The 14,906-nt window shown below is 36.5% G+C and overlaps 1 protein-coding gene across 3 annotated transcripts in view; it reads left to right on the top strand.

The window, feature by feature from the left end:
• The window catches only part of pax5 (paired box 5), a 61,685-nt gene that overhangs the window by 1,957 nt on the left and 44,822 nt on the right, over positions 1-14,906 (top strand). The window contains exon 1 of one of the 3 annotated variants that reach the window (XM_015376247.1): positions 3,602-4,700. The exons of the other annotated variants lie outside the window; for them this stretch is intronic. Within the exon in view, the coding sequence (XP_015231733.1) occupies positions 4,658-4,700 (43 nt within the window). The 5' untranslated portion in view covers positions 3,602-4,657. Of the gene's footprint in view, positions 1-3,601; positions 4,701-14,906 lie in introns of those variants that run through there. 3 annotated transcript variants of the gene reach the window in all.

Below are 14,906 nucleotides of genomic sequence, written 5' to 3'. Positions count from 1 at the left end.
ATATATATATATATATATATATATATATATATTAATATATATAATCCTGATTTAATTTTAGTGGAGCCAGTGACCTTTTAAATTGAGGTATTTTAGACAAATGTATTTACCTTTCAATAAATAGATAATAGAAGGAAATAGCACCATCAATATAGAGACTGCCAGTTGCACTAGATGCCTATTTACTGTTGGTCATTTGTTTATTTCATGACCAGCAGAGTATGCATACTATTTTATCATTTTGTTTTGGTTAAATTCTAACCCAGCTTTGACTAAATAAAATCTGATTGAATTTGCATAAAAACAAAATTTTGAAATAACTTTTAGATGAGTACAGTTACTTTTTCTGATTGGTATTTTATATTGTTTAGACTTTTTACTGTCCCATTATTGGAACCCATTTGAATTTGATTTTGTGGGAATTATATTAAACGACTATGTGGTTGTGTTATATATTAAGAATAACTTTTAATTAGATAGAACTAGATCTTTTTGACTAATTAACTACACTGAGGTGTCATGTGTGGATATAACTTTTATAACTGTGAATAAAGGTGCTGTAGTTCAAATGAGGCCACCTTTGATCTAGTCTTGATTCATTGATTGACTTTAGTGATCTCACAGTGGAGAAGTTTACATCACAATTTACATCGTTACATCAGCTTAAATAGTCAAAAAAAGAATAAGGTGCCAAAGGAAGAAAAGGGTGCATGTGGTGTGATATCTTCCTCTGTCTATAAAAAGGAAGGAAACACGTTCTGAACAGCAACTTATATTAGATTTATGGTCTTAGTTTTGACATTAAGTGGCTCACAAGACGCCTATTAATGTCAGGTGCAGAAAAAGTCTGTTGTTAATGAGTGAAAACCTGTGATGAGGCCTATGGCTGCTGAGGCACTGTGGGGTTTACCTGTATGGCACCTCGCTCTCCAGTCCATACACAGTCTTTTTTATTTATTAGTGAGGACTTGTATATATTTCATAAGCTAGTGAAAACCTTAGGAAAGATACGGGAGCTTTTCTCATTATGTTTACAGTCAGCGGGCGTGTAATAAACGAGCTGGTGGAGTTAACATGCGCTATTAATTTTTCATAGCCTTTTCCTTTCGTGGCTGAGATGGAAGGAAAAAAAATCAAAATGTTTTCATGCTGGATGGAAGGAAAGGAAGGGGAGATGAAAAGGGGGCATTGGAACAACAACAGCAATTGGTCTCAATTTGCATCCACCTGATTATCACGAGTCAACATTCTTACTAATGTCTAAAGAAAGTATCCAAACCAGCAGCACCCCCCTCCATCCATCTGTAGCTCCGCAGAGGTAATGAAATATGGTAATGATTTGGATTAAACCCGTCCTACCCTGATGGAAGCTCATTTTTTCCCCCCAAAATTTACAACCCTAAAGCAACAACAATTTGTATACATGATTGATTGTGTTTGGATGTTTTTTAATTGCTTGTATATTTAATTTGCAAATCGGAAAGACAACAGCGACTGGTGCCGTTAATACTCGTGTGGGGAGCGTGTGCGTAATTTCTGCAAATAAAACAGAGGCTAAAAAAAAAGATGGAGGGGACAACACTTTGTGCTTTTAAAACTTTCTGCTCCAACAGTGCAGTTGCCTCTGTTTTTAATTGTTTATCAGAAAATAATAATAAAATTAAACCAGCTCAAAAAAGTATTGTGTATTGTGCAAAAAAAGAAAAAAGAGAAAGCCAAGAGGTATGGTCTGCCATTTCTCTCTCTCCTTTTGTAAACAAGTGGAGTGCGTGAAGGCTTTTAATGATGCAGGATCTCCGTCTAAATATTTACGTTTAAACATCTCGATTGATTAGTATAAACAGGAACAAGCCGATTTGATGTATGTCAGAGTTGCAGGAAACCCCGTGATGGATCCTCAGAGAAATTATGTATAATATGCAAAATGAGGAGTGCGATCAGTTAGAAATGTAGGAAATGTTTACTCATCAGAGACGTTAAAATCAATAAAGATTCAAAATTCATATTTATACTTGAAGATCCCATCAAAGGGAGGCCGCACTGGTTAATGGAGTTTATTCTGGTTGATAATCATGTGTCCAGGTACCTTCTTGTGTTAGTTTATCCTCCCATTGGACACACAAAGGACTTACAGGTCATATTAAGTTTAAATCATTTTATTTGTATTTTTTTTTTTTTGAACGTGTGATTGTGTTTGTGCACGCGCATATGTACGTAGGCATTTTATTCCAATACTGGACGCCCCCTAGTGGCTACAGCTCACATTAATCTTTAACTGCAATAAGAAACATGATAGTTATTTTCTCCACTGTATTTTCATTGATGAACACACCTGATAATGGAATGAGTTTTTTTTATTGTTTTATATGTTATTTTTATTTTTATTTTTTTATGAATCAATTGTGTTAGATCAGTCCTCTCCCACAGAGGCCTTGAACATTTAATGGAAATAGATATTTTAATTATTTTTTACTTAAATATCAGATATCAAGAAAACCTAGTGGTTTTATATATCAACCTTATGGGGGTCAGATTCTTTTCTCATTGGTTGGTGTTTTAAAATGTAAATCTCCAAAGTCGTTTAAAAGGTACATTCTGTTAGTCCTTAAAGTGCCCCAGACCTTATTATGATCAATACCGTAAGATGCGTTTAATGATACCTTCATGGACAGAGAAGAAAAGTGCGTAATTATGCATCCTGGATGCTTCTAAAATACACCCAACCTGCTCTAAAATGGAGTCGGAATGATTAAATGTCTATAAAAAACCAGAGTAAGGGAATAAACTCTCCTGCTTTAGGCTATTTGTATGTTTCGACATTACAGGGGAGAGGTTTTTGTACGGGCCTCTGCAAATCATCTGGGACGAATATCGAGCATCCCTTCTACCACGGGCACTGTGCAGTGTGTGTTTGCGCTTCATTAAAAGTATACATACGTTTGGATCAATTAGGTAATGAGAAGGGGATGCATGTTTCATATGTTTTTAATCAGATCCCTTTCCTCGAGGTGGAGGAGGTTGACAGAAGAAAGAGGAATTATTTTAAGAAAACTGGTCCACCTTGGCCCTTCTTACCCCTGAAGGCCGAAATATGAATATGATTTTTGATAGATTGAATTTGTTATATAATTTTCACTTTTGGCGTATTTTATTCCTTTCTATTCATTTAATTTTTAATTTTTTTACCATCTCTAATATAGAATGGCAAGTATTTCTTGATAAAAAAAAAAAGCCTCAGTTGTATTATTTAATCAGCCATTAGACAATAAAACCAATAAGCTGTGAGCAACTAATAATAAAGGTTCTACGTTTTTTTTTTATAGGATTTGTTAATTGAAATTAAAAAATATGTTAATTTACTATATGCCTCACCGAGACTCGCCATTGGTAAAGGGCCAAAGCATGCCTGGTGTCATTGGCGGATAGGATTTGCTTCAGCCAATCACCGATCCCCACCCCCCTCTCTGCCCACACCGCGCTGTAGCGGGGTTGGTGCTGACGTCACCGTAGCGCACGGCTCGTCATTGGCTGGTTTCGCGGTGAGTGACGGGCAGCGCGCAGGTTAGGGTTGCAGGGGGCTGGGAGAGCGGGCGCTGTCCGCTAGAGAGCAGGTCCTGAAACGCTCTGTGCGCCGCCGCCGGATGCTGCGCGCAGGCAGGCTGGTCATTTTGTGGTTATAAAAAAAGCTGGTTTATGTGATTACTGTCTCCTAGACAGGAGCTCGGAGCCAAAATAGCTTCAGAAATTTGACTTGAAGAGATTTGCCTCCGAAACTCACTCAGTTGACGGGAGCGTGTGTGCAGCGAGTCCTGGTCCACTCCGGAGGTGACTGAGAAGAAACCTCTGAAGTCTAAAGATTTTACCTGAACCTCAAAGTGCATTATTTTTCTTCTGGTTTTTGAGTGATTTTACTTATTTATTTTCAACATTGTATTTTTTTATTTTGGCATGTGACATTTTTTTGTTGTTGTTGTTGGATATGACGCCGCTTGATGTGACCGCTTGTCCGCACTCAGATGCTGAACTGAAGGGGGATGCTCATGCGAGAAGCGCTGCCAAGGACGAATTATAAAAAAAAGGAAATGTGCAAAGATGAACCAGGACACATTGGATCTTTAACGAATATTTCTGCCTCTTGCGCCTATTTTTTTCATTACTTTATGTCAAACTGAGAGAAGAGTTTTTCCTCCATTGGTAAAAGTCCAAGGGGGTCACGGTCAACGGACCGAGAAGAAAAAAAGAGCTGAGCAGTCATATTTTATACTATATTTTTATTTTTTTGGATTAATAATTACAACAACAACAAAAAAACTTTGAATTTTCTGTCGTCCTGGGACTGGCGCAACTTGACGCGCAGGAGAAGGAAGGAACCCATACCTCATTCTGTTTAGGGGACACAACACTAACCCGTTGTCGTGATTCAATTTGTTCCTTCCTCGTTTATTCTTTTTTATATTTCATCAGCTCATTGAAATGTGATTTTCTTTTTTTTTAAAAAAGGAAAAACATTTTTGAAGGAAAGTCTCGTTTACTCTTTGGAGATCCCATCTTTTACTAGAGCCCGTAAAGTGGAAGACCGAAGCGGGTGTTATTTTTAAGAACCTCTATTTGCTTAAAGCGACCCCCCAACGCCCCAGGACCCCCCCTCTCAGTACCGATGGAGATTCATTGTAAGCACGACCCGTTCGCGGCGATGCACAGTAAGTTCATGCGGTCATCGCTTCATCTGCATGATTCCAACTGCACTTCAAAAAGCGCAAAGACAACCGACCTTTTAGGCTACTTTTCACTTACATTAAAATGTAACCATAAGTCATAAACATTTATAACATTTCAGTATATCATGCTGTGATGCAAAGTCTGGACGAATATCACACTCGCCCCCCATCTGCTGCTTTATAAATGCAGGATCATATAAAAAAAATCCCAAACATCTCATTTCAGTCTCATTAGATTTATTTTGCATGCTATGAAACATTTTATTATATGGTCCACTCGAAGTCTTTTTAACCAAAAATAAAACAGTTTACTGCAGCATACTCAATCGTCCTACTTGTTGTTTAATAACCCAACTTCCCCAGTTTAAATTATCTAAAGTATATGATGTTTTCTCTGGCATGCGCTCTTTGGATGTGGCGCATAGGGAGCGTTTGGCAGGAGTTTGGTTATTCTCTGAATAGAGAGATGAAGTGCGGTCTCTGCAGGCCTGCTTTGTGTTGTATTCGCTGTTGCTGCTTTGTATCAGAGGGTTTGGTGTGAGGTTTGAAGGAAAGAGGAGGTGCAGAGGTCAAAAAAGGGAGGGAGTAGGAGAGAGAGAGAGAGCGCGCGAGAGAGAGAGAGCGACCCCGTGGTGTAACAAAGCATGACTAAAAGCTGAACTTGATCCACAAACGGTACCACCGCTGCTTTAGCACAAAGGGGTAGAAATCTGGTTTGATTTTTCTTATTTTAACAGAAAAACTAGAGAAACGATTTGCATTCCTTTGATTTGGAAAATTAATGATTTGAGAAGCGCTCCAAGAAGGAGTTAAAAACCTCAGTCTATCTTTAAGTAAGGGTTATTCACTAAATTAAATTAGACAGTTATGAAGAAGAATTTAGCTACTTATACTGACAAAAATGGCTTTTTTATTATGGCAAAAAAGCTAAAAATAAATCTATGTTCCAAAGAGGTGGCATAACATAACTGGATATTGGATGCCCCAATATCAAGGACTGTCTTTTCTTCCTTATTTCTCTTCAGCAGAAGCTGAAGCAGCATACAAAGGGAACATTTTTGAAACACCTCTAATGACTTTAGTTTTTTTTTAAAGTTGATATAATTATTCAGAAATTTTATTTTCTTCTGCTGCTACACTTCTAAAATGATTACATGGTCTACATAACCACAATCTATTGCTGTATTCAAATTAACTTATTTGCAAAAATAAATAAATGATTCGCAGACTAATGAATATGTTTAATTTAATCCTTAACTATAGGTTGTATATGGATTCCTCCAAATTCCTTTTTTTTATGGCCACAGGTTAGAGCACATGCAGCTTCTGTTAACAGGTCACATTCTGGATAGAGAACATTTGAGCCAAACATCTGCTGCATGCAGAAGGAACTGAATGTGTGGAGGGGGAGGGTTGGGGGGGTCACAATAGGCTTTCAGTAATGACATGGCGGACACTCCTTGGTTATTTGGTCTTACTGATGAGAAAAATAAAATGAAACAAAATAAAAGTCTTTAATTTAAAAAAAACTAAACTAAACTAAACTAAAGTATTGTAATCTTTTCTTTCCATCGTTTTCAAGCATAAATGGCCAAGCACATTTTGAATGTCTTTTTTCATCTTTAGAAGAGAATTTCCTAAGGAAATGCACTGTAAAAACGGATTTTGAAAAGTGATGAATACTAACCATTACTGAACATCTGTTTAAGCATATTAGTTGTTTTTTAAAGGATAAGTTGAACACTGAAAACTAATCGATTAATGTCATTGGAGATGTGTAATGATATCAATATCTGTATTATCAATTAATATAACTTGGTAAAAGTTAAGAGCTGCCATCTTTCTGAGAAAATGTGGAGGTTTAAAATTGTATCCAGCATGTTTAGCAACAGATCTAATGCTAAAGTTCAAGTTGCTGGCAAGCCCAGGATCTTCTTCATAAAACAAGTGCCAAAGCATATAGCTTCAAGTAAAAGTTTTAGGCCTATACACTCTAGAAGATTTAAAGATAATTATCATGTATGTTATATTGAAATCATCAACATCTAACTAAATAGGATTCCATTATTTGTCCTAATCTAATTATTTTATCCAACTGTCTATAATTTAAGCAATTCAAACTTAGAAAATCTAATTACATTGTAAGCAACTTTAATTTCTTTTTTTTAGCATATAAGAAAGAGAAAGATGGTTTTTAGGCATATGCATGTTTGTAACCGAAGTTAGGGGCATGTTTGTAAAGCATGGGAGATTTCAATTTACACATTTTAATTAATTACTACTGTTAGATTTTTGTGGCGAGAAGTTTTAGCAGTAGTTACATTTTATTAAAATTATGAATAAATGCACATTTTGTTTATTTTCTATATTTTAGGTAGTTCAATTATTTTTTTAGCATTGTAAAATCGAATTTCTTTGGTTTTCTCTTTTTTTTTTTTTTACTTAAAACATCTATGATTCTAAAACATCTATGCTTCTTCCTTTATCATTTTCTGTTGGGTTATTCATCCGTTTCTTTTCTGCTGCTGGTTAGTTTCAATACATCTATAGAGTGTAACTGATAACTACCCACTCCATGTTATCCTTCTGGATTAAAACGGGAGAAAGGAAGAAGAAGGAGGAAAAAAAAAACCTACACATGCCTGAGAGGTAGAACGAATCATGTTTCCTCTTCCGCGCCGTTTCACCAGAAGCCAATGATCCACAGGGATGGCGGTGAACCAGCGGAGCTAAAGTTATATATGTCAGAGCGCGGAGACGCTTTAAAACGATTACACCTTAGAAATTGTCAAAGGTGGGAAGGGGAAGAGGTCGTGGGGAATCGAGTGTGACGCGTGGAAATGTTGTTGGGCGACTCTGGATGTGCACATCTCTCCCCTCTGTGCGCTGCTGCTGCTGCTGGTGCGTAAAAAGGCCCAAAGTTCAGCTCAGCAGGGAGTAAGCTGCACCTTGCTTGTGCCTGTGCGCCAAATCAAAGTTTACCTACAACACCCAAACCTCTTCCTTTTTTAAGAAAGTTGGCTGTTGGAAATTTAAGAATTTAAGAAATATTCTGGGGTTTTATGTTTGTACATAAATCAACTGATTAAGTTCTTGATTACAAAGGAGAACTATCTGCAACAACTAACATATATGTAAAAAAAAAAAAAAAAAAAAAAAAAAGAATCTAGGAAATTGTAATGATAATGAGCCAAATTTCACAGTCATGCATTGTAATGGTAATAGAGGTATGCTGAATATTAAGCACACAAGGCTGTGGCCTCTACATTGTGACCAGATGCAGAAATTTAATTTGCACAGATAAAAACATATATTTTAACCAGTTTGAGTGAAACTTTAAAACCTGTAGAAAATAGCTTGAATGCTTGAATTTGGCTGTTTTGAGCTAATAAGGCCTAATTGTTTTTCTCGCCTCGCTGCTTTAACTTGTGTGGGGTCTAAGGGGGTAATGGCCACCTGCTGTCAAAAAAAGTACAAGCTTATTTTTTATTTATTAATTGTTAAGTAATTAACAGCAAAAATTTTGAATAAATGTCTGGCATACCAATGTGAAAGATTTTTATTGGCCTCTGTCCTACTAAACTTTCTGCAGATGCCCTGCACCTTCTGTTTACTATAACAATGTAGTGTGAGACATAATTATTTTCTGAAATCAGAAAAACAAGTAAATGCAGAATAACAATCACAAGCTACTCTAAAAAAACAAAAACAAAAAAAACATCTCCCACATCTGTCTAGCTACTGTTTGCTTAAGGAGATTTGCTTCATTTGTATTCTTGGGTGCAACTACACCAAGCGGCTTTCAGTCAAAAGTAATTTTCAGATCCGGCCCTTTTCTTTTTTTTCTCTTCCAGGTTAAAACATATATAGAGGAAAAAGTGAGAACCGCTGGTGTTTTGTTTGTCATTTCTCTGTGGCTGTATTTTTGAGGCGTCAGGCCGTGACGAGGCAGATGAGAGATGAGAGAGGGACACTGAGGAATATAGAGAAAAGAGAGAGACAGAGGGCTCTAATGGAGCTTATTTTCTGGATGGGGGAGCTCCAATATATTCTACTTTATCTCAGTCATTTTTTTTTCTTCTCATCTTTCGGAAACAATGAATCAATCAAACATTTAAGGAGGTGCTGGGGTTCTATAAGTCAACTCCCATAAAAGGGTAAATAAATAAAATACAACAGGGAAGCATAATGACCCCCTGGGTCCCCCTGGCTGGCTCTGTCCCTCTCTGATTGGGAGGGATGAAAATGAAGCTGCTTCCTCTGCCAACACATTCGTCTCTCCAGAGACGGCTGGGAGAGAAAGACTCCTAAAAGCCCAAACCCCTAATTTGGCAACATTTTGGTGTCTAATTTGCAACAACACTCACTGAACTGGCCACTGTTGATTGAATTCCTGCAAGCAAGTAATGCATTTGTTTGACCTGGGAGGAAAACTCACCCAGAATAACTCCAAGGCACCTTAGAAATGCCCTATAATTTCACACATTTGTTATATTTCCTGAGCAGAGACAGAGAGCAAGACAAAGCTACTAAAAATATGTTCAGCAGATTTAAAAATTCAGAAAATCTGTGTGTGCTGTCTTATAACCCCCGTGTGTGCAAGGTACCTTTGCTTGACACTTAAATAAATAAATATCCAAACTTCTAGGTGTTTTTATGAGAATGGCCTAAACTTTTAGGAGAACCCAAGCAGATTTTGATTAGAGACAACCAAAGCCACAAATAATATCCATTTTTAATGTCATCTTGACAGCAAAAGTATGATATCTTGCCATGAAACTAAAACAGGATGTCACAGAGCATAGTTTACATGACTTTCAAATGATATACTGAACATCGTTTCTGATCTGTCATTTTTGTGTGAGTCCTTAATTATTTTGTCAATTTGAAAGCACAAACAATATATCTTACAGTACAAATCGAGTCAGTCAGTACAACTTCAGTCATATTAGTGCTTTTCATTCCACTTTGCATAACTGGAAAGTACAAAAGAGAAAATAAAACAGTGCCATTTGTGTTAGTCTCTCTCTATTCGGGTTCTCCTAAATACATTTTGTGTAGGGGTGTGCAACCTTTCATATTGAAAGAGCCATTTTGCCCTGAGTCTGGCTAAGAAAAGTCACATAAAGCTGCTTAAACTTTACGTGATTTTCAATTAAACGCAACCCATCATTTAGTTGAATATCTGCCCTGTGGCCATTTCAAACAACCAAGTGTTTATTTTTTATTCTTAGCTTTTGAAATCAGGAAAAACATACAATGATTCATAAAGATATAGCATGGATTTTCCTTCTATATGCTATGATTTGACGCTAAAACAAATTATATCTAGGTTAATTAAAAGAAAAACTGCTCTAAAGACATATTTCTGGTTCTTTTAATGTCATTCTGTAGTAAAAATTATGTTAAAATATTCTTCATAAAAACCACTAAAGCTTCTAAATCTGGTAATTTTTGTTATAATACATTAGTTGGTTCTATATACCTTTTTTAGCCACTTTTAAGAGCCATTTGATAATTGGTCCAAAGAGCCAAAGCAGCTCTGGAGCTTTTCCTCCAAATGTTAAACCTCATTTATCTTGCTTACTCAGACAAAATGCTTTTGATGAGCCTTTGAAATGTACAGCTGAAAATTTGTATTTCAAGTGAAAAGTCAATTGTCCTTGTGGGCCCCCTGCTGGCCTGGGAGCCCTAAGCAGCTTATTTGTTTACTTATTCCTTAGGCCGGCTCCAATCATAAATCTTCTGATAAAACAAATGCCTTTATAGGATGCATACGCCTTTGCGTTTGCCCCTATCAGTATTTATGGTTTTAGAAAATATATTTTAAACACATAATCCCCAATACCTTAACCCCCTAAAATATGTGAGAGTCTAAACGCCTAATACCTGCAGAAAATACACAGATAAGTGAATAAATAGCTATCTGGAGGTTTTTTGTGGGTCACAAGTCATTCCTCTCCATCTCCTCACAAAGCAAGGCATATTTTTCATACCATGGCCCAGATAGAAGGGGTGAAAGGAACCATTTCATTTACTCTTATCTGAGAACGAAGGAGAATGGTTGGGTAAAGGGCGGGGGNGGGGGGGAGACTTCAGTGCAGATACCTGTGGTGAGGAGGACTTAGCACAGCAGGCTTCTATAAACGACCTGCAGAAAATCTGCTTTTATTCGCTGAGAGGTTTCAGGAAATAATAATGAGGGCTGGAGGGAAAAGGAATAATGTCCTTATACAGCCATAAAGCATTCACGCTGAGTGTTGGAGAGTATAAAAAGATTTGGTCATGTAGGTCAGCAGACTCTTTACAGCATGCTCTCTCTATATACTGAATGGGGCTTGCAGAGATTTTGTGAAGATCTCCTTTAAACTGCCAGAAATCAGTCACAGTACATAAGTGGATTGCTCTTTTATAATAAAAAAACAGTTTGTTCAGAGGTGCCTGTCGGTTCAGGGGTCAGGGCATCGGATGGGGAGCTTTGTTACATCATGTTTTCATTCCTTCCTAATGATGACCTATTAAATAACATTAGCTGTGTTTATTGTATTAATGGCCTCCAGTCTAACTCTTATGCTTTATAAAAATATCTTTGATGTTGAGCTATAAAGCTTACAGCCACACACATGTCTACAATTACTGTCTGACATGTAGAATAAAAGGGGGAACGGGCTTTGAAATGACAGGACAAGCAATGCAAAACTAATTTGATAGGCAACTTAGAGCTGACTCTTTTTTTATTCTCAAACTGCCCTCAGACTGAATGGTGCTCCGGTTCGGTGAGCCATGTTATCTATAATAAAAACTGCCACTGAGTTAAATGCACCTGTCAATATTGATAAAGAGCAGAAAAGGCTTTGGTGAACATTTTGGTGTGGAGGACAAAACTTGGAGCATTTTTGGATGTATGGGGAAACCTGATTTTACAATATGGTGTAAAAACACTCGTATGACATTTATGTATGATGATGATCATGATTTTTTAGAACACTTATAATACTTATACAAACAGAAGTCTGAAAATCCTGTGGTTAAAAGGTGTAGTCTGCTTAGAATTAATCTCTTTAGTTAGGGACAACATTTTCTGGCAGATGATGTGTAATTTAACTCAAATTTGTCAAAGAAACACCAACAGAATATATTGCAAGGAATTATTTACAAGGATACCTAAAGAATTAGTTAAAATAAAATAAAATATAATTCATCTTCGGGTCTTTGGTGTACAGAAATGCTGACTAAATGTGACGTTTATTCTCTATATATCATAATAAGGAGCAGTTTCCATCCGTCCTCCATATGACATCATATTTTTTAACATTCACTACAAAACATGACAAGATCAGGATCATTCTTGCAGCCTCAGAGTTCTATTTCCATTGATTTAAGAATAGTTGTTACCTGCTTTCACAGCTGTTTTAGACATGGGATAGTAGAGAATTGGTATCATATCATAAATTAAAAGCAACAATACCAGTTTTAATCATCTATCAAAGTGAAATTACCTGAAACTATCCAATGTCGTGTATTTAAAACAGAAAAGTAACCATTATTTTTTCTGCTTCTAAAAAGAGAGGGATTATCTTCAAAATTTGTATTGCAAATTTACTTTTTATTCACCCTAGATGTGCTCTGCATTGATTACCAAAAGCATAATTATCCAATATAAACTTGGTAATCAGGCTCTCTGCTCTTCTAGTTGCTTTATAGATGTAGTGTTAAAAAAAAAGAGTTCCTTTATCAGTCCAGATTGAACTTCTAGGTGTTTTCAGGACACTCATGCTCGGTAGTGACACATTTAACAAACTCAACACAACTAAGCAGTGTATACATAAGTAATATAGGTAAAATACATATAGGTAATATAGGTAAAATACCTGTATAAGAGGTATAAGAATGCTGGTTTATGATGCCTTAGTTTCAGCTCCATGACTATCTGTCTGCTTCCATGATTGGCAACTTTTCAACTGAAGTATTTGAGCTTTCCTCGAAAGGGAGAAAAATTGTTGCTGCTTTAATTCAGCGTTGCATTAGGTAGGGCAGCAATCCCCCCAGTTCTTTCTCTAATGTCAAAAATAGGACATTAAACCATATAGACACTATGACTAGAAGCTTTAGCAGTTTTTAATTCCTATTGAATGTAATTTCTTTCTGCAGCAGACTTAGTATTTTTGATGAAGCAGATTCTATGAAAGAAACTGCTTCTTTTAGCATACAGGCTTATTTTTTCTTTAAAGATCATACTTTTTGTAGATTATAGCATATTATCTCGTAGCCTTGGTTCACAAAAACATAGCATAAACAGATGCTTCTCATTTCTCTTGACACATTTGCTGCCTTTTGTAAAAGGTGATTGCTTTTCAAATTGTGCTGGTGCCTGCATAATGAGCCCTCTTATATCTGAAAACAGTGCAGCAGTATGGTTTGAGCCAGACCATCCTTATTACAGGCGTTTGTAGACTTCTATATCCTTTATTGGCTTATTCATATTAGAGCTGGAGAGGTTATGTGTTTTTTATTTAGTTTTTTTTCCTTGTGCCGATGAGGAGAAGACGAAAGTAGGGGTACAGGTTTTCTGAACGGCCTGCTGTTTCAGGCGGTACCCCTGCTGATGTTATGTGTTTAAAATCTATTACCCCCACAGCTAGGATTAATGTCTGTGTGTAGGCAGGGTGTGGGTGTGTGTTTCCCCTAAAGACGTAATCACTATGGTAATACAAAAGCCAGTGGATTAAATGGCAGAGAAAGTTGATTTACACTTTGCCTTTGGTGGTATTCATGTATACATATAGTGAAAAAAAAAATATAGAAACTTATTGGCTGCAGTTTGAGGCAGAGAGTTTCTTCCAGGATCAGAAAATGAAAGTTAACATTTCAGATCATAAAGTATTGAATTTGTTTGATTTGAGGAGTCTTCTGGTGTTCAATGTGAAAATCGGAAATGGATTCATGGATTATTTGTACTTTAGAGCTTAATCTGCGATTGATTCTTTAAACTCTTACAAAAAAAGAAATCACATTTCATACGTCATAACAGGACAAATGTCAAAGTATGATTTGAAACTCATTGACAAAGTTGTTTTGTCAAAGATGGAAATTTCTCCAATAGCCACAGGAGTTTTTTTTAGTCAATGGCTCTAGCTAAAAAAAAAAAAAAAAAAAATCCTGCTTCCTTGAGGTTTTTCAATTACATTAAGCTCCAGCTTGTCTTTTGTTCTACTCTAGTGTATTCCAGTCTTGCCCTTTTTTTTGTTTTTATCTATTTCCTGCTTTACTTTCATCCTTGCCTCCCTTGAGGGGAATATTAGCAGAATCTTTTACTGTGGGGCCAAGCAGAGGCCTTGGTCAATAATTAATTAAAATCCCTGCACCTAATTGCCATCTTTGCTTAGGCTGCCCCTTGGTGAAAATCGTAAAAAATGCATTTTTAGAGCCGTCCAACTGGTATCCTTCTGCTGAGCAGGGTAAATTAGAAACATGTTGCAGTTCAAATGAATAAAAAAAGAATGACTCCAGTTTGGAGGCCAACACCTGTGGCATTGCTATCCAGAATTAATGAAGTTTGTCTCCCTGGAACAAACTTAGGCTGATGTGGTTGGATTTAAGGAAGGTGCTGATGTCAGATTACTCCAAACCATTAAAAGCTTCTAAAGTAAAAGTAATTGCTGATTTACCGTATTAAGATCATTTACAAAGAAAATAAAAGAAACAAAATAATAAACACAAACTATGATTCTGACAAGCTAAGATGATATCACAGCGTGTTTTTAGTTAATGAGAAGCCAAACTGGAATAGGCCTAATTCTTTGACATTTTTATGTTATTTGATTTTATTGCTGGAAGTTAGGGAGACTTTAAAGACACCTAGGATCAGACACTTGATACGATTACGTGAATTAGAATTTTAAAAATAACTTTGAAAATTATAATAAATTAATAATATAACTAATGCTTTTTTAAATGATTAAAAGAGCTGCAACAGACTGGTGACCTGTCCAAGGTGTACCCCACCTTTGGCCTATAAACTGCTGTTGATAGGCACCAACCCCATTATGACCCCGATGGATGAGCAGAATAAGATGGATGGACGGACAGCTGGATGGATGGATGGATGGATGGATGGATGGATGGATGGATGGATGGATGGATGGATGGATGGATGGATGGATGGATGGATGGATGGATGGATGGATG

The sequence above is a fragment of the Cyprinodon variegatus genome, unplaced genomic scaffold (genome assembly GCF_000732505.1).
Source record: "Cyprinodon variegatus isolate N-32 unplaced genomic scaffold, C_variegatus-1.0 Scaffold131, whole genome shotgun sequence".
Classification (NCBI taxonomy): Eukaryota; Metazoa; Chordata; class Actinopteri; order Cyprinodontiformes; family Cyprinodontidae; genus Cyprinodon; species Cyprinodon variegatus.
This window is presented reverse-complemented; position numbering and strand designations above follow the sequence as displayed.